This window comes from Akebia trifoliata, chromosome 15 (assembly GCF_017979445.1).
Source record: "Akebia trifoliata isolate Shusen 1 chromosome 15, ASM1797944v1, whole genome shotgun sequence".
In the NCBI taxonomy this organism is placed as follows: domain Eukaryota; kingdom Viridiplantae; phylum Streptophyta; class Magnoliopsida; order Ranunculales; family Lardizabalaceae; genus Akebia; species Akebia trifoliata.
Window position 1 is genome coordinate 24,377,368 of NC_141389.1, and position 19,627 is coordinate 24,396,994.

General features: G+C 34.9%; 2 protein-coding genes across 3 annotated transcripts; both read right to left on the reverse strand.

Moving 5' to 3' along the window:
- Positions 1–328: 328 nt before the first annotated feature.
- LOC147384717 (Chaperone DnaJ-domain superfamily protein) lies at positions 329–4,960 on the reverse strand. The gene is made up of 3 exons (XM_086424725.1): positions 4,800–4,960; positions 2,058–2,236; positions 329–772 (listed from the first exon to the last, which is right to left on the reverse strand). The coding sequence occupies exons 1-3, from the start codon at positions 4,800–4,802 to the stop codon at positions 616–618; spliced, it is 339 nt and encodes a 112-aa protein (XP_086280851.1). The 5' UTR covers positions 4,803–4,960; the 3' UTR covers positions 329–615.
- Positions 4,961–8,795: 3,835 nt separating this feature from the next.
- LOC147384718 (protein IQ-DOMAIN 3-like) lies at positions 8,796–14,448 on the reverse strand. Of its 2 annotated transcripts, XM_086426399.1 has the most exons (7): positions 14,372–14,444; positions 14,182–14,253; positions 13,635–13,735; positions 13,215–13,529; positions 11,552–11,773; positions 10,825–10,944; positions 8,796–9,799 (listed from the first exon to the last, which is right to left on the reverse strand). In XM_086426399.1, the coding sequence occupies exons 3-7, from the start codon at positions 13,707–13,709 to the stop codon at positions 9,089–9,091; spliced, it is 1,443 nt and encodes a 480-aa protein (XP_086282525.1). In that variant the 5' UTR covers positions 13,710–13,735; positions 14,182–14,253; positions 14,372–14,444; the 3' UTR covers positions 8,796–9,088. The 2 variants fall into 2 exon arrangements, with proteins under 2 accessions (XP_086282525.1, XP_086282524.1); XM_086426398.1 differs by having other exon boundaries at positions 14,182–14,448.
- Between the last annotated feature and the right edge of the window lie 5,179 nt (positions 14,449–19,627).

A 19,627-nucleotide genomic window follows, 5' to 3' on the forward strand; every position in this document is an offset into this window, starting at 1 on the left:
AGCAATGTTGACTTACGATCACAGAGTAAGCCTAATTTTGCATTTCGCAAGGGGGTAAACCTAATATCATCAATTCTACAGGGGGGTGTTTCTAAAACACCCAAAAAATGTGTATAAAATGTAAATAATACAGTAGATTGCTACCAGGCCAGTGTGCCATGAAATACCCTCATTTCTTTCCTTGGGCATATGAAATGAATGGCCAGTAATTAGTAGGTGAATACGACTTTCGATCCCAACTGTTCATTACAATTACCAAATAATAGCATAGTATCTATAGAAGAGCACATTAGGGAAATCTAGTGAATTAACACCGCATCAACATCCATGATCCAACCCAACCTTATAACATTTACACTCCCCAAACTCAAACTTTTATCAAATAATACAATAAACACTGTAGGCTTCCTAAATATTGTTTCTTTTGGGAGTGAAAATTGAAAAATGAAGAAAAGAGAGAGTACTTGATTTATCTTAAATTATACTCGCCGACTTGTAGAATGGACATGAATTCTCCACAAAAAATGGGAAATCTAGATGGAAGTGATGGAATCATTTCTCCTCATGATTGCCTTCGGACATTGATAAATTAAACTTACAAAATCGCCTGAGGTATCAAAACGCAGATCCACCACCTTTTGTCTTTCCAAGCATCACATCTTTGGCTTCATTAATTTTCGAAGCAAGGTAATGGCTTCCACCGGCGTCTGGATGGTTTGCGACCATCACTTTTCTGTGTGCTTCCTTAACTTTGTCTGGAGTAACACTCTCCCTGGTAAAAGAAAACGATTTCTGGTGAAGAGAGCATTACAAAATTAAAAAGAAGCCGAAGAAATATATAATGTAAAAAACAAAGCATTTTCTCAATGTTTTGGGGTCGGCTAAATGAATCATGTTCCTCCATTCCACTCAGTCTAGAGCCAAGTATAATAGGGCTAAGGTGGTGTCACGATCCTGCTGGTGTGCCCACCCAGGATAGGGATAGGGTTGCTGAGGCCGAGGGATTGGAATGGAGCTGTCCTATGCGCTAGATGGAATGGCTGGGGGAGTTGTGAGTTTAGTCCCACATCAATTGGGTAGACATTCAGAGCCTGGGCTATAAAGGCAAGCTTGACCCTATCATGTAAGATGCATTTTAAAGTAGTGCGAGCTTTGGCCCAAAGCAAACAACATCTTAAAAGTGTGGGCCAAGGGCGCGACAGGTGGGGTACGGTTGAGGGGGAAAGTGGAAGCTGTATGCTTGAATGTCTTTACAATTGTAAATATTGACCTATTGACCTATTGACCTAAAGAATAATTACATAGGGCTAGGGAAAAAGAAAAACCTGAGCCACAACAGTACAATTTTCATTCATGATTGAAAAGAAGAGAACATGTGCTTTCTGATTGCAACAGAAATAGAATATGTACCCTGATACAAAAATAGTTAGATTGGCCATCTGTTCAACATGGTAGATCCATATTGTATGGCCTTGGCCCAAAGATCATCCCATTGTATAATCCTAGCCTTCCCATCCATGGAAACTCCCTACCCTACCGCTTGTCAGAATTCCTTAGTTTAGGTTTCAATTGCTTTAATGTTGTTTGGAATACTTCTAATGTCATGGATACATAATAGCCCAAAAGACAAATAACTTTACATAATGGTAAGCATGCTCAAAAACCGTATTCTTTTCTTACCAATGTGTTATGCTTTCATATATATATATATGGTCAGGTTTAACAGCCAACGTTGATAGCCAATGTTTTGTCCCATATGGTTAGAAGTTTTGGAATGGGCTATTTTTTTGTGAGGATGATCTCCTCACCATAGAGATCACCATGACAAAAAATCAGCCCATTCCCGAAACCTCTAACCCCATCAAAAGTGGTTTACAAATTAATGGTCCACAATTCTTCAACTTGTAAACCACTTTTGATGGGGTAAGAAGTTTCAGAATGGGAAACGTTGGCTACCAATATTGGTTTTTTTGTTGGCTGTATATATATTACATATATAATATAAAATGTAAATCATTATTCTAAACTCTTATTTTTCTTATACATATCATAGTTACCTAATGCCAAGAATAAGAGCTGCTTCCCTTTTTGTCATTGTAGGCTGGAAACCCCCTTCATAAAACTTGCGCATCCTAGCGGTTGGTGGTCGTGCCTTAAATGCTTGCCAAGATTGGATTCCATATTTGCCAGCAAGAGCAACAGCAGCTACAGCAAGACCTGCTAGAATTGGTGTAGTCTGATGCACACCCAAGACTTAGTTCAATAATTAAGTGCAAGAATATCATGGATATCATCATTTGGACATGCACACGTGCACAACCATGAAGTGGATAGGTATCATGGACAACATCAATATTGGTGATGGAACCAAACAAAAAAGAGAATGAATCAATTGGCATTTATTTTTCCTATTTTACTTGTCAAGTTTTCTCCTGTTTCCCCAAGGATATAAACTTTGATTGAAGTAGGAGCACATTTTTTTTTAATGCAGGACAGATAGCTCTGATACCAAAATTTATATAGGACAGCAGGGTAGGCTTCTCTTAAGTCAAACAAGGGTTAAAAGGTTATGAAATAGGGTTTAGGGTTTAATGAGCTGTAAACTGGCTGGGAATCAGGGTTAGGGTTTACAAAAAATGATTTTTAACAAGATAAGGATTACAAGACTGAAGTTATAACTTGATTTAAAAATTCTAACCACAGAAGGAGAAAAAAAAAATAGTTGTCTTAAGTTACCTATTTAACATATTTGAAAGTATAATTGTATTTGTATAGGGCAGAATTCAAGTTGAATCCTGACCCTACATGCGGAGTGATCTAAGAAGGGTTTGGAAAACTGAGAAGGGTAGTTTTTCGTGTAGCCTAACCGTATGATACCTCGTTTTGCAGGAAGCTCTGTTCAGCATAGTAGCTGGAGTCGAGCTGAGTAGCCACTCTCCCTAACATGTAACGAGTTGAGAAGGGCAGAGTCCCAGGATGAGCTCTCTCCATCTTTGAGTAGGATAAGGGAGAGTATCCCGAGAATCTAGAAGTGATTGACCACGCTAACAAACCCTTTCCTACAGCCCTGAGATTTTGGTACAAGATAATTTTTATTTTATTTTTTTATGAATGAAAAAAAAAATATTATTAACGAGGGAATGGTCGAGATGTGGTATAGGATAATTCCAAATTCCACAAAGTAAGGCAGGGGATTATGTGGTAAAGTGGGGAAGTTAGGGAAAGAAAGTTAAAGGGAAGAGACCATTGAGGAAGGGACTTTTTGGGTGTAGAAGAGTTAGACAGCCGTTGTTTTACAACATATTTGTCTCCAATAATCATCTAACTTTGGCCTCGAAGGGTGTTTAGCACGTACCACACAAACTCGGCGAAGAAGAAAGTCTCACCATTGAAGCCACAACTTGAGGTGTTAAGGGTGAGCTCGTATTTTACCCCTACAGTATTACTTGAGAGTCTATTCGAAAATATCTAAAGCAATACCGTTATTTGAGCCACAAGTGCCTCTCCCATTACTTTGATATGAATCATAAGATGTCCCATCATATGGTTTATTAATATATTAATTAGTATATAAAAGAAATTAATTGTTTTGCATTACATGAAATATACTGCTAGACTCACTCCATGAAACTTTGTTTTTAGACATGTCGAATCTAACAATCTTTATTCCACTCTAATAATATACCATTATCAATCCAACATAGCCCCTACTTTGGTCAAGTACAAAAGGACATTAACATTATTTCAATAAGCTATTGTACATGCAAACAAGGCTTTAGGGAACGAAAAACAGAGAGGATAGAGTGAGGTGGATCCAACACCCGTCTGAACCGAGAAGAAGGTCATTCCGGTATTTTTGTCAGTCGGAGGGAACAGGAAGAGAAGGGGCCTCGTGTGTGGGAAAAGATAGGATTAAGGTTAGAAAATGATAGAGTTTCCCCTTGCTTTGTTACCCTAATAGCTTATTTATAGGCAAACAGGGAATGAAATAACTTAACGACCATCTCACATCCAACAACTTGCAATGTGATCATTTTTAGATAAAAGGCGTTGAATGGACGTTCTCTTGACGTCAAAACCTATGTCATCTTTTTCCCCAATGTTGTACGTACTGGCATGAAACAACTAAAAGACCATCTCACATCCAACGAATTGCAATGTGATGAATCTTTTAGATAAAAAACATCAAATGGACGTTATCTTGACCTCCAAACCTACATCATCTATTTCCCCAATGTTGTACGTGCTGGCATAAAATGACTAAAAGACCGTCTCACATGCAACGACTTGCAATGTGATGAATTTTATAGATAAAAAGCGTCGAGTGGATATTCTCTTGACCTCCAGACCAATATCATCTTTGTCCCCAATGTTGTTTGTGCCTTTTCCATCTTACTCATGACCAGTCCACATGAACGTGCATTACGTGGATCAATTCATCTTGCATCATCTACGGCAAAAAAGGTGTTATCTACAAGCATCCTATACTATTTGCACGATTCCCAAAACAGAGATCAACTTGAGAACCCTAATTTACAGGTTAGCCCTAACTTACATAACCAACACAACTAATACAAATCAAAACCAGTTGAGTCGAATTCAGTAAAGTTTATCAACCAACTATGAATATAAGATTCAAAACCTAAAGCTCAGAATCTTAACAGAATTAAAACCTAAAATCACCACCACGATTTCATTTTTTTGGGTTGTTCTTCACGAATTAGACATTATGAACCCTAAATTAATCAAATCTTACGAAATTTAACAAAGAAATCGATATGAAGTGTGTAAACACTCACCATATCTGAAAGAAAGGGATTTGGAGAAGATGGGGATTCGCATTCGAAGGGCCGTATCTGTATCTCTCTGTATTTGATCTCTGGCTTTAAGCTTTTAAGTTTCCATTGTGAGGGCTTCGTGTTCTTGTTAAATCTCTTGGAAGTCAGAACTCAGAACCATATAAGAACTCAGAGATGGATTGAGGCTGTTAAAGGGTCGGTTTACAACCAAATGAGCTCAAAGATTCGACCTGTTTACGTTAGACTAGTTAACCTTTAAACTAGGCTAGAAATTAGAATATCTCAACCCGATTTCAATTCGGGTTGAGCTCGGTGGAGAGTACAAGGAACCTGACTCAATCCGAATCCGATGCCATATCGTAAACTAATATATAAATATTTTTATATTAAGTATAGATTTTTTATTTAGGTTTTTTTTTTTTTTTTAAATTCCATCTTATATAGGACTAGCAATGGGTTGGGTGTGGATCGGATGAAACTATTTTCCTATCTTTTTCCAACTCTATAAGATTAGGGTTGGCAATGGGTCGGATAATATCCACTTACCTGACTCATCCTACTCAAATTATTCGAGTATGAGTACAAATTTTGTATCCGGTTAAGAATTCAGGTAAATTTATCCATAATTATTTTTATCCGAATAATTTTAGGGTTGGATATGGATATGCGTCCTATCCAATCTGAATATCCGTTGGTATTCTCCGACCCATTGCCAGTCCTAATCTTATAATTATGACTTGTGGACAATTAGTTAATATTAATGTGAACTTTGGTTTAGTATGATTTATCTAAATATTCTCTCAATGATGCATTTAAATGTTGTATGCTATTTTATTTACTAGTAGTTTTATTTTTTTATAATTATTCAATGAGCCCAACTCGACCAAAACTCCCAAAATTATCTAAACTTGGACTAATCCGAACTCAACTATATTTTATAATATCAAGCTTGGGTTGAGCTTGGATTATTGAGCTTAGGCCCGATGGTTGGATTGAGATGAGCTTGAGTTGAGGATTTTGCTAATTGGGTGAGTTTAACCTTCAACCTGCTTGATCTTTTAAACACACAATATTAAAGAGTTCTAATTTGATACGTGAAAATTACAAAAATTACTCTTAAGAATTCCCAAATCCACCTTACTACTTTTGGAAATAAAATGAATTTTTTTTAATAGGTATACCCCGCTCAATATTAAGAAGAAAAATAATTAATAAGTCCCTATGTTGGAAGTAACCAAAATATATATATAAATACAATAGAGAGGAAGAGGGTTAGGGTTTGAGGTAAAACGAAGAAGAAGATGTCGTCGGTATACACCCAATGGATTTCTGTAGAGAGATAGAGAGAGATGAGGAAGAAGCCTGTACGAAGAAGACAAAGTTGAGCTCATACGACGAGAAAGAAACGATGAAGGAAGATGATGATCTCTCTCTCTGATTTCTATCGATCTGATTTCGAAGAGGGAGGTGATTCTAATTTTAAAAGTTCATTTGTTTACATCGATTGTAAATTGAAATTAGATCTGGACCACAGATCTTCGTTAAATCGGACAATCTCTATAGTTTGTAGAGATGTAAGTGGGTTTGTTTGTCGTCTGAACGTGACCCATATATATATATATATATATATGGAAATGTTCAGCACCCAACATTTTGTCCCTCATGTTTTGTCCTACATGGGTTAGAAGTTTTGGAATTGGCTGATTTTTGGTGAGGATGATCTCTATGGTGAGGAGATCATCCTCACAAAAAATCAGCCCATTCCAAAATTTCTAACCCCATGTTTACAAGTTGAAAAATCATGGACCGTCCATTTTTTGTAAACCATTTGGTGAGGAGATCATCCTCACTAAAAATCAGCCCATTCCAAAACTTCTAACCCGTGTAGGACAAAACATGTTGGGCAAATTGTTGAGTAAAATGTTGGGTGCTAAACGAGACCTATATATATAAATATATATATGGGTCCCGTTCCCCACCCTAAGCTTTACCCTATACTTTAACAAACGTGTTTTGTCCTACATGGATTAGAAGTTTTGGAATAGGCTGATTTTTGGTGAGGATGATCTCTATGGTGAGGAGATCATTCTCATCAAAAATCAGCTAATTCCAAAATTTCTAACCCCATCAAAAATGGTTTACAAAAAATGGACGGTCCACAATTTTTCAACTTGTAAACATGGGGCTAAAAATTTCGGAATGGGCTGATTTTTGGTGAGGATGATGTTCTAATCATAGAGATCATCATCACCAAAAATCAGCCCATTCCAAAACTTCTAACCCATGTAGGATAAAACACGTTTGTTAAAGTGTAGGGTAAAGCTTAGGGTGTTGAACATTTCCCTATATATATATATATATATATATTATTGAAGAAACCCTAAGGTTTTTACCTCATTTATTCTCTCTTGTATTTTTCAATTAACTTCTCCCAGCTCTCCTCTTCAAATCTTTGATAATTTTTTCTCTCATGTTCTCTCCCTCATGTTCTTTAGCTTAAAATTGGATTTGAAGAATCAAGACACAAAAATGATATTCATATAAATCATATAAATTAAGGTAAGACTAACATATAAATCTATTTTAATTAATTTCGATCGATCTTTCTCTCTTCATCACCATCTTTTTAATCTCCTTTTCCTCATTTGAATCTCACATAATCAATTTATTTTATTTTGGTTATTTATTTTTTTATTTTTGTTATTAACATAAATTAGATCTTTGAAGCGATGTTATTTAATCCTACTTCATATATAGTTTGATTTTTTCGTGAGTATTTTTGGATAAAAATTTGGTTTTTAATTATTTTTTATTGCATGAAATGCCAATGTGCTTCTTAGCTATTTATTAGTTGGGTAGGAGTTTTTTTTTTTTTTTTTGTCATTTGTAGTGTTTTTCTATTTTCATTTTTGAATATTATTCTTGTGTTAAATGTTAGTTAATCATTTTTTTTTAAAAATAAGGACTTTTGTTTACACTTTGTCCATATAATAAAATTTTAAATACTAAGACAACAACTCTTTGATTATAATTTTCACCTTAGGCCTCAACTTGTATCAAACCAGCCCTGGTCAAGCTCACCATTTTTTATTGTTGAGTTAGACGGTAATTAAACATGACTTAAAAGCGTTGAGTTCATCAATAATTATTGTCAAATTCAAAATATTAATATCAATTATTGATGACCTCGACGATAATTATTATATTTGGTAGAAATTCATATCTAATCAATCTACACTTGTTTAATACAACAGTTTCAAACTTGGACTCCAAGGACAAAGAAAATGAAACACATACATTGTTGTTTTTATAGTCAATGGTTTAGAACTGTCTACTTAGCCCAATATTTGTTTCTAGAATTTTTGGTGGATCTTAGGTTTTTCTTTTCTTTTGATATATTTGTTTTTCTTCTTTTAAAATTTATGTTTTTTTTAAACTAAAATGAAAATTGATTTTTGGGTCTCTTTGAAATGTATAAAATGTTAGATGTTTGATTCCCTTAATGTAAGAAAATCACTCGTAGACTTTACCAACTAAGCTAGTTGTCACCTTCAAAAGAGGGAGTGCAACACGAGAACTTCCCAAGAGGTTACTCATCCTAGTTGATTATTGGTGAATATTATTTTACGATCTCTTTTAGATTAATTTATTTACGAACCCTCATGTGAAAGATACCTACATACTAAGATTTCATTCAACTTGGTAATTTGGTGCTTGAAATTGAAAGACAAAATTTATGAACGTTTGAGAGGCTTAAAGAGCAATTCTGTTCCATCTAGCAGCTTTGGCAAAATCGACTTTTCATATTACCCAAGAGGTTGAAGATGACTGATTTTGAAGAAAAAAATAATAATAATAAACAGATTTTGCCTACACGATGACGATAAGGACAGTTAGGTAATTTTCATTCATCAATTAGAGAAGACCAAGGTCAAAGGAGACATTTCATCAATTTGAAATCATAGGGGTATCTCAAATATTCACTAAAACATGAGGTGCAAGTCTAAATCTCCCAAAAATATATAACTTATTACATGGCAAGAGAAAGGATAACATACAACAGGACTATAAACAAACCCATTAGTACTTCCCTGACAAATATATTCCAACAAGTTAATTTTTCACAAATCAAGAGACTGAATTGGGTTCTTCACAAAGGAAGGACAGAATCAACCTTCATAACAATACTACAACAAATAAATAAATCACAACCATCCAATGAGAATAATTCACCCCATCAAACCAATCTCTATTGCACAACAACAAATCATCATAGATCATCAACCCATTTATCTGTCTGTCATTTCTTCGGCTCCATTGCTCACACTCTCTTCTACTTGCACTCCAATGTCCTTAATTGAGCTACTATCCACCTTGGGTGGACCAGAATGTCTCCTTGGCCCACCCGACGAGCCTGGAAAGGAAAGTCTCTTCTTTACGGACCCCACCGATCCCCTCTCATCGTCATTCTCAATTCCCAACGGGCTTTGCAATCGGGCCCTGGCTTTTGCAGACGCGGTGGGAGCCATGTAGCTTGGGACAGATGATGGTGAGCTTGCTAGGCTCTCATCATCCCTCACCGATGACCCCGCAATGCTATGCCTTCTATGCCTCTCGGATTGCACGCTGAGCGTGCTCCTCGAGTCTTCTTCCAGGCCCCACAAACCTCCATGTGGACTCGCGGACTTCAATTTCCCGGCCTTGGAGGAAGGAGTCGATGGGGAGTGACGGGTAGTAGAGCGAATAGGTTTTTGGGATGTTGGGGAAGGTCTATCGGGATTGACTTCACGACGAGCATAAGCTTTGCTGATTTCTCCTCCGAGACTACGGCTAACACTCTTTATGGATGAGTGATCATTGTTGACATCTTTCTCTGTCGTGCTTTTACTCTCCCACGGCCGGGCTGCCATCCATCGCTCTAACCAACTCCATCCCCAATGTGGATTATTTGGGTCCATGAAAGTCGGGGTTGTAGACTTTGAAGAATTCTTCCACATTTGCTGCAAATCCATCCCACGCAGTTATTCTCAGAATTTAGTTCATTTGCAACGTTGGAATCGAAATATTGAATGTGATTTTGGAGAACCCATCCACCCCACATTTTCATTGGTGTATTGAAGGCATATGAGTATTTTGTAAATTCAAACATGTATGCCTTCAATACACGTGGACCAATGAGAATGTGGGGTCTCCAAAAACAAACTCCTGAGAAATATGATCAAGTGACTTTAAAATTGACATTGATTCACACTTTGCTGATGTAGATGTGTGTACAGAACCATAGATGCTTTTTCATAGAAATACAAGGTGAAAAGCATTTATGGCTCTGTGCGCACCTCCATGTCAGCAAAGTGTGAATCGGTGTCCATTTTAAAGTCACTCCAGCATGACTCAACTTCAAAATAGGACTATCCCAATTAAATCGGATTGGGTGATGCTCTTGATCGCTTGAGATTATTTTAGTCAATAAATATATAAGTGAAGAAACAGCATTAAATTTTGCATGATCTATAAAGGAACATGAACATCACATAACTTGATCAAATTAGTGTGAAATCAAAAAAATTGTTCGAGTGAACACCTCAATAGGCATGAAAATTTGCTTCTTAAGGCAAATTACAAGTTAATATTTGCTAAATTTTATGACTACGGTTAATTTATGAAAACAATGATAGGAGAAACATAGTAACAAAGTTCGGATTTGGTAATTATTTGGTGCAGCTTCAATTTGATTAGTTTGGATAAATTCGTGAAAGTTTTGCATAAAAAACGGGAAAATTTAGGAAAATATGCCAATGATGTTTTGGGTTTCTTACCAAAATCCAGCATCTTAAACCTCCATAAAAATCCTATCTTGTCATTGAGATGTGAAGGTTGACGAAAATAAAATTTCAAGGATGAGAGAATTTTACGATCTTTTAGAAAAATTCGGAGAATTGTGAATATGAGGAAGAAAGGTTGCGGTGAAAGAAGAGAGGTCACAAATATTTGAAGAGCAGAGAGAAGAGTAAGGATGGAAAATTACCTGATGAGAGAATGCATAAGCCAACGCTCTTTCTCTTCTTATAGAAGCCTCTTGTTTGTTCAATAGATTTGCTTCAATTTGTTCCTTGGATTGCAGACTGTCATCCCAATCCTCTCCCATCTGTTAAGCAAGTTCGGAGGAATTAATAAAAAGTTTCCTACAAATGACTTAATGGAATTTTCATAAAATTGTCCGAAGTAGCTTAGACACGACCACTTCAGAATTTTTTTATTTTTTATTTTATTTTTGATAGGCAACCATTGCATAAAGTTTCGTACCATTTCAAAATGTTTCATCTAAGACAATAATCAGCTTTCAGCCTAGACCAAAACGAAACATTGAATGTTTCAATCAAGATTGTCTCGGTTTTTCTCCAGACCAAAAAATTGGCTCGAGATGAGATTTTACACCTTGTGCATAACAAATTTGTAAATTTAATTTAGGGTTTAGATATTGCCATATTTATGTTACCATGCACATTAAATGCACTAGAAAGCCGTTCTAGACCATTTCAGTGAGACCTAAATCACGACATTTTAATGTTTGCCACACCAACTTTTGCTAATGCCACCCCAAAATATGTGCTAATTCTTTGATGATTTACGTATGAATTGGGGAGCTGTCAGCAGAAGTTGGTCTAGCAATAGAATCTTTCATATAAAAATGTGAGAAATTGCATCTATTGGTTTAATATATGATACTAAACAGAATAAGGAAAGATAATTACTCTCAACTTCTCAAGCTCCTTCTCGCACTTCTGTTGGAGTTGCCGTTGGAGGGCTTGGTTCTCTTCCAACATTCTAATCCTCCTAGCACGGATTTGGGATTGCACGCGAGCTAGGGTTTGCATGCACCGCAGTGTGGTTGTGGCTTGGCGTTTGACGGAGTGTCCATCTATCAATGTTTTCAACCTAACTAGCCCTCTCAAAGCTCGCAATGCCCTCCTTGCCTGGAAAAAAAAAAATGAATATTCATTGTTATGAAGAAAACTAGAAATACCCTTAGTAGAGATTGAGAAAATAACGGAAGAATTAAATATAGAGATGTGCTGGAGTGAACTCAAGATTGGACCTCATATCGCACATCTTGACGTGAAAGTGGATAGGAACCATAGGTGCTTTTTCACTCGTATCTTGAGGAAAAGCATCTATGGTTCCCATAAACTTTCACATCAGGGTGTGCGATGTGAGGTCCAATCTAGAGGTCACTTCAGCATTATTCTTAAATGTATAGTTAAAATGTGGAAAATTTCAAAGGAACACCAATATGACATAAAGAGAAGAAAAAAAATATAAACTTGAACTTGTAAAAAAAAAAAATGTATAAATGAAGACATAATAAAAAACATCATTGTACAAGTCCCAAAAGATAGACAAGCAATCAAGGTAGAGGAATTTCCCTAATTTTGTATGAACATCATTTGCAAGATGTTTACTTCAGAACATACATATCCTCATCTTCTACACCATATCCCAAACAATGGATCGGTAATATGTAATTTATTTTATTCTGAACACAATAGTTGAGAATTTATTCAAGAAACTTGAATTTTTATCCTGGAGTTGGGAGTTTGAACACAACAGTTAGCAATTTATCAAGATATTTCAAAATTTTCATAAATATGGAGTTCAGTTCTTAATTCATGAAGAAACCACACGAGATACCATAAATTTTGGAATACCTCTTGAATTTATCTAACAAACACACATTTATGATTGTGACTTCTATTATGTTGGTGGTATTATATTGGCAGAATGGAATGTACACCACGAGCGACTCCATGGGTCAGCGTGTCCCCCTGCACAAAGGTTTGGTGGTGGAGACCCCAAGAATAAACTCGTAGTGAATTCATTTTTTAGGGTTTCTATGAAGGAGATTTTCAATTTTCATGGAAATAGTGAAAGCATCTCATCATCATCTGTGGAAGTAGGTGTTGTGTAATGTCTTGTATTCTGTTGGCGGTACACTGCCCAAAATTTTCGGGGTTACGAAAAAGGCAATTGTGTAATAGTTTCTAAAAGGTTTTCTATTGTTGAGAGATAAACACGTTTTAGCAACTCCCGGTTTTATTACTAGAGATCTCTAAGGTTGTAAAACTTAAGAGAAAATAGTGTTTGTTCTTGATCTGATACATGGACGTGGGCACACTGCCGAACAACGTAAATCCTTGTGTTTGTGCGATTTTTGTCCTCTTTGTTGTTTTGTTTTTTTCCCAATAGGCAATATTGCCGAACCACAAAATTTTGAGTCATGCTCTTTTTAATTTTTACTGTTATCGTTGCTTCTCACACCCTTTTTTTATTTTTATTTTTTTTCCAATTAACAAAATATGTTGACAACAGTAATAAAAATTAAAAAAAAAAAAAAATTAAGAGAAAGAAGGCTAATACCAAGTATCCTCGGAATGCGGTTTGAATCTTGATTGCTGCGACTTCCTCCCTTGATTTACCCGAATATTGTCTCACATTCGTGAGACGAACAACCTCCGCAGCGGCCTCAGCGGCAGCAACGGCGGCCTCAGCAGCCACAGCAGTGGCAAGAGCCACAGAATAAGCATGCTTGGTTTGCTCATTCTCCACTTCGGTCAGTTTCACCTCATCAGAAGGGAGTGGAGGTGGTGTAGAAACAATTTCTATTGTCGAAGACGATGGATCCATGTGTTTGTCTTTTCCAAATCCCCATTTTTTCTTTGACTTACTGGTTTTCTGATCAAGAACATAAAATAAAAAAATATTAATAAAATTTAAAAGAAAAATCGGAAACCCATGAAGCAAAAAAAAAAATTAGAAGTAATTTAAAATCTTTCCAACCTCATACTTCTTCTCCTTGGAATCATGGCTGAAAGCTTTTTTTACTGCAATAAACCAGTTTCCTCTCTTCCCCATATCTCCTTATATTTCTTCAATTTGATCTTTAATAGATTAAACAACCTTAATCAGATTAAAGGAACAACCTTTCTTACAAATATTAAAAACCCAAGTTTAATAAACTATCAATTTTAATTTTTTTCAGGATAAAATAAAAAAACCAAAGACAGATCTACAAGAAAAATAAACAAATCAACAAAGAATGCAATACCCAAATGCTGAATAAATAAATTAATTAAAACCCAAAATCAAATTTTCATGAAAATGGAGAACTTGACAGTCATCTTCCAAAAAAGAACTCAAATTTGCACCAAGAACAGAACCCAAATGCTGAAATTGCAAGTTCTTCAAAAAAGTAAAAAACCCATATCAAATTTTCATGAAAATGGAGAACTTGACAGGTATCATTCTTCCCAAAAAAAAAAATATTTGCACCAAGAACAGAACCCAAACTTCTATTACAAATTCAAACCAAGAGATAACACAATACCAGTTGTTGATGAAATTCCCAGATCTGTATCTCTCCTTCTCTTAGTCTATCAAAATCTGCCTTTCTATTTCTCTACAAAAACAAAAAGACCAGACTTTGAAACCTCTCTTTGTAAGAAAAACTAGATCTTGCCAAGGAAATTCAAAGATGAGAAATTGAGAATAACAGCTGGGTTTCTTGTGTGTCCCACCCTTCTGGGGTTACAGTGGACCCATTGAATAAATAATCTATTTTTTCATTTCTTAGACAACAAAAACAAGCTGTCTTGGTAGTTTACTTTTCATTCTATAACTGAAATCTATTATATAAAAAAACTGAATTTTTCAACTGATAGGGAAAATCTATTGGCACCCCAACTTGTACTTGTTACACCCCAATTATTTAATATATTTATCACTTCAGAATTAAAGCCTCACACACGCCACTTGAAATAGTAATTAACATTTCTACATCAAAATTGATAGGGGAGCTTTCGAAGGCCTTAAAGAGAGTCAAGCAGTGTGCCAAACATTTTTTAATATATGAGTTAGAAGTTTTGGAGTGGGCCGATATTTTTGTGAGGATGATTTTATCGTGAGGAGATCATCCTTACAAATAGTAACTCATTCTGAAACTTCTAACTCTAATTTATAGGTTGGAGAATCGTGGGCCGTCAATTATTTGTAAATCACTTTTGATAGGGTTTAGAAGTTTCAGAGATCATCTCCACACAAAAATCAGCTCATTCTGAAACTTCTACTTCATATATTGAAAAATGTTTGACTTTCTTTTGATCCTCTGAACGCTTCTTAAATTTATATCATAATACTTACAAAATATAAATAAATGTAAGAGTTGTCACCATTGACAACAATCCATCAAAAATAACAAGTTGACATCAATGACAATTGTCTACTCCGACTTCTTGATGTTGATATCGATATCTCTAGAGTGAATAAAATATCAGATATAACATTCTTTACTAGGGTGAGACCATACATTTTTTTTTTTTTTAAATTTTGTTGAATGTAATAAGTAAAAGTTGGGATGACAATAGAAATTCTCGAAAATAGTGACTTAAAAAAAATATAGCCTTAAAGTCTTAAACTGATCTTAAGAAGAAACTGATGATGCAAAGTGGGACCATTGACACCCCCATTTGTACATAACAAACCCCATTTATGTTTAAAAAAATAAAGAATTGAATTTTTGAAAGAAAAATAATGTGTTTTTTTTTTAAAGTTTTTAATGGCCTAAAACTTAAACTGGTCTTGAGAAGAAACTTATGATGTAAAGTAGGACCACAGACACCCCCATTCAATTCTCAACTACCCATATTGGTTATCCTTACCGATCTTATTGCAATATCACCATCATATGTTCATGAGATCTTCATGTTTTGGTTTGTTTGTTTGTTGGTGGTAACACTAATGTCATCACATGTTTACCGTTAGTCCATGTCTTCTCGAACTTGCTTTTTAGGGCAAATATGATTCATCTTTTGCACTTCATAAGAATTGTGGACAGAGTTGCGATCTAGTAGGGTGTCCCGTTTCTATAGATAGGAACGGTGTCTACATGGCAAGTTTTAAACACAATGGCTTGATTAGGAACCGTCTTAAACTCCAACTAAAGTGTGCCATATAGACATTGTTCTTATCATACAGGAGATGTACATGTTACTGGATCCTGAGTCCTCCCTATATTATGTTGACTTGGGGATCCAATACGGTGTCATGTTTCTATAGGTATTTAAGTGGTATGCTTTAGTTGGTGTTTAAAACACCTTGGGCTCCTAATCAAGTCTTTCATGCAGTCTAATGTATTTGTTTCCTAATCAAATTGTGCCATGTAGATACTATTCGTATCTACAAAAATGGGTCACCGTCTGAGATCTTGACTCTATTATGTTTGCCTTATCTCGAGATAATTTGGTATTGGCATAAGGGATTGTACACCAAATAATGGATTTTACAAGTTCAATTTTGTATTGGGTAGGCTTCGGGACAGCTAGCCCTCTGCTCGAAGGTGGGGGTTCCGCAAACCCCCAACCCGAATTTTTTATTTCACTTTTTTGGACTATTTCGTCTTTTTACGAACTATATAGCCATAGTCAATTTATTTAGAGTTTCAGTAAGGGATTTTCTCGTGAACGTAGGTATTCTTACAAAATCACGTAAATTTTATATTATTTTTTTCTTTATTTTTTATTTGGAAAATGCTGGAGTGACACATTGTTGACGTGGATGTGTGTACGAAACCAAAGATTCTCTTCACCGAGATACGATGTCAGTAATGTGTGAAATGATGTCAATTCTAATGTCACTCCAGCACGACTCTTCTTATTTTCATTGTAATTGTTTTTTTCTCATAAAGGATTTTAATGGTTTATAAACAATATACAAATGTTATTACTACCATCGAGCAAACCCTAATTCCGCTTGATTAAGCACTGACCTAGGGGCGGAGCTAGTGGGCACCATTGCCCCCACACAATTTTTTTTACCCTTCTATTTATGCTTTAATTTGAAATAATCCCACATTAAAATTTACAAGTTTAGATCGATCTCTCATGAGGTTATAAATGTTAAAAGCAATTTTTTTTTTTAAATCTCTTTTTCTATTATTCATTTACGAGGCTGATATATATAATGTTGAAAATTTATTGTTCAAACATCTTAGAAAAGCTTGACTTTGGACAGAGTTAAATGAGGGAACATGATTTGTTTACTAGATACCCTATCTTTTGGATAAGGCTTTTGGTAATGATGATAGCCCCACAAGTACAAATAAGAAGCCATAATTGAGACACAGATTAATTCCTTATTAAATTGATACCGAATAATAATGACTCTAATTATAGAGCTTAAAAAAAATTTAATTTTGCACATGGAGGCACTTTTATATAATATAGCTTCTTGTATTTATTTTTATTAATTTTATTTTTTTATAACGAGGTGTCCGGTCTTTCATCTATAAGGAGATTGGATGAGCTAGAGCCAGAACCAAGGCATATGAGACTTTTCCGGAGCATGTGCAACGCCTGCACATCACACACACCAGGTAAAGTAAGGGAATGTCCTCGTGGGTGGCCCCTAGGAAATATTGGTCATACTAGGTATCGAACGCACAACCTACGGACTCTCTCCGTTTATTGGATTCAAAATTGCGAATGAGCAGAGAGAGAGAGAGAGAGAGAGAGGGGTGAGTGCTAGCTTCTTGTATGATTATAGGCTATTTATTACTTTAAAAATAATAATTGTAGGTTATGTTCAAGAGATTATTTTTTAAAATAAATTAATTGTTTCTTTAGATAACCTACTAGACCATATCAATAATCCACTTAATCTAATCAAGTGGTTGCTGGATTTGATCCCCAACAGCTCGAACTTGCATTAAATATGCCAACCAATTGATCTGTGTGTCCAAAATCATTGTTTATTGACATTAATTTGAACCATCAATTGTGGGTCACCAATAAATAGGCTTCTGATCTTGAAAGTCAAGTAAGCAATCTTAACAGTCTGATTATTTGACTGTTTTTAAACTACTGCCCTTACTCTTTTTTAAGATCGGTTCCAATCAACAGTTTTGATGGCTCTGATCCTTTTACATCGACTTCATTTGATGTTCACTAACTTATCAAAGAGGATTTAGTGGTATAAGATGTTGGTGACCTTAGTGAAGCTCCAGTACAAGGATGACTATCAATTAGTTGTTCACATGTTGTTTATTTCCATCCTTATCAAGGGCTTGAGTTACCATTTAGATATAATTGATGAGTATCCTATTTGATAACTTTTTAGATCAATTTTGGATTGAATTTATCCCATTCTAATAAGGACCCTATCTCTTATAATGTGTTTGGAAAAAAATTGAACCATCTTACTCACTTTTAAGAGTTGAAGAAATTAGGGCTGGTAATGATCTGAAATATACTCAATATCCGAATCGTTTCGATCTGAAAAATATAAAAATTGGATTTTTGGATTAGATTCAGATTGAAACCTTAGATTTGAAATAATTTCAGATCAAATTCAGATGTTTTGGAAAAAATTCAATCTGAGCATATTTTTAATATATTTTTTTTATTATTCTTAGTTTTATATAAAATACATATTGATAAAAATATTTTAGTCTTTTTGGTTTCACTTCATATTTGTAATTGGAAAATAGATTTTTTAAAAAAAATTTATATGATTTTATATTTTTTAAAATTTTTTTTGAACATTGATAATTTGAAAATAAGGCATGTGTTGGGATTGGATTGGTTACGGATTAAGGATGAAATGGATCGGATTCGACTCACATATTCATTAATTCGATCGGATTTGGTACATGTTTTAAAAAAAATCGGATCGGTATTGGAGTGATACTGATTTGGTAACAAACCAATCCGTTGCCAGCCCTAAAAGAAACCATCTCCTTTACATAACACATGACTTTTGTATCCATATTTTAATACCCTTTCATGTGACTTGAAATATAGAAAGGATACAACCAACGTCAATATCCAAAATAATTCCACCAAAAAATATGTCTCTGCAGTGTAGTTACAGTACTATTTATAGAAAAGAGTCAGGATCTCTTGACTCCTAAGAATGACTCATGGAAAAAACACATGATCCCAACCTCTAGATACAAAATCTAATGGTTGAGATTTATCCTTGGGATAAGTATCTTCAAGATTTGTATTATCAAGATACTCATAAATCTGAAATCTCAACCATCGAATTTTGTGTTTAAAGGGTTTAGGATCATGTGTTTTTTTCTTGAGTCATTCTAGGAGTTAGTGGATCTCAACCCGATAGAAAAAGAGTTTTATTCTTAATATAACACGAAATATAGAAGAAAAAAAATTATTGAAAATAGCAAAATCATACTTAGTATGAAAATAAATAATACCAAATCGTATAAGTAAGGCAAAATCAACAATGAGTGATTCTAACTTTTAAAACTAAAGTAATCACTAAAATAAAACTTTCCTAAAATGAAGAATTTGCTGAGAAAAAGTCTAAACGAAGGAATTAACCCATAAGTGAGAAGTCCACTATGAATAGATCATAAAGAGCTCAACAATTTTATTCATGAATGGGTCCTTCTCATGATTCTGACTCTGGTGCCCATGATTTCTACTAGAGCAATTAGGCCTTTCCTCTGAATTTTAAAGGGTCCTAATTATCCTTGAAATCATTAATACTTGTCCTACATCATTATTCTTCCCAAAACCAATCCTCTTCGATTAATAATGATGATGATAACGACATTGGTGATAATCAGGACGACACCAACAACGACAATGATGATGACAATGAAGGCATTGAGATCATATTTTATTATTTAATAAGAGAAGAAGAAGAAGAAAGTCCAAGGGTGTGTCATCAATCTCGTATGATTGCTAAGTTTGTCGAATAAGTTTCAAGCCAGGGAGAGCCAGTCTTGAGAACAGTGTTTTGGAACCCAAATA

Coding starts and splice junctions, on each gene's coding strand:
- LOC147384717 (XM_086424725.1), bottom strand. Junction 773..2,057: donor GCTCTTATTCTTGGCATTAG/GTAACTATGATA, acceptor TTCTTTTACCAG/GGAGAGTGTTACTCCAGACA.
- LOC147384718 (XM_086426398.1), bottom strand. CDS start 13,709: ATGGGGAAGAGAGGAAACTGGTTTATTGCAGTAAAAAAAGCTTTCAGC. Junction 11,774..13,214: donor CCGCATTCCGAGGATACTTG/GTATTAGCCTTC, acceptor TTTTTTTTCCAG/GCAAGGAGGGCATTGCGAGC. Junction 10,945..11,551: donor AGGAGCTTGAGAAGTTGAGA/GTAATTATCTTT, acceptor CTTGCTTAACAG/ATGGGAGAGGATTGGGATGA.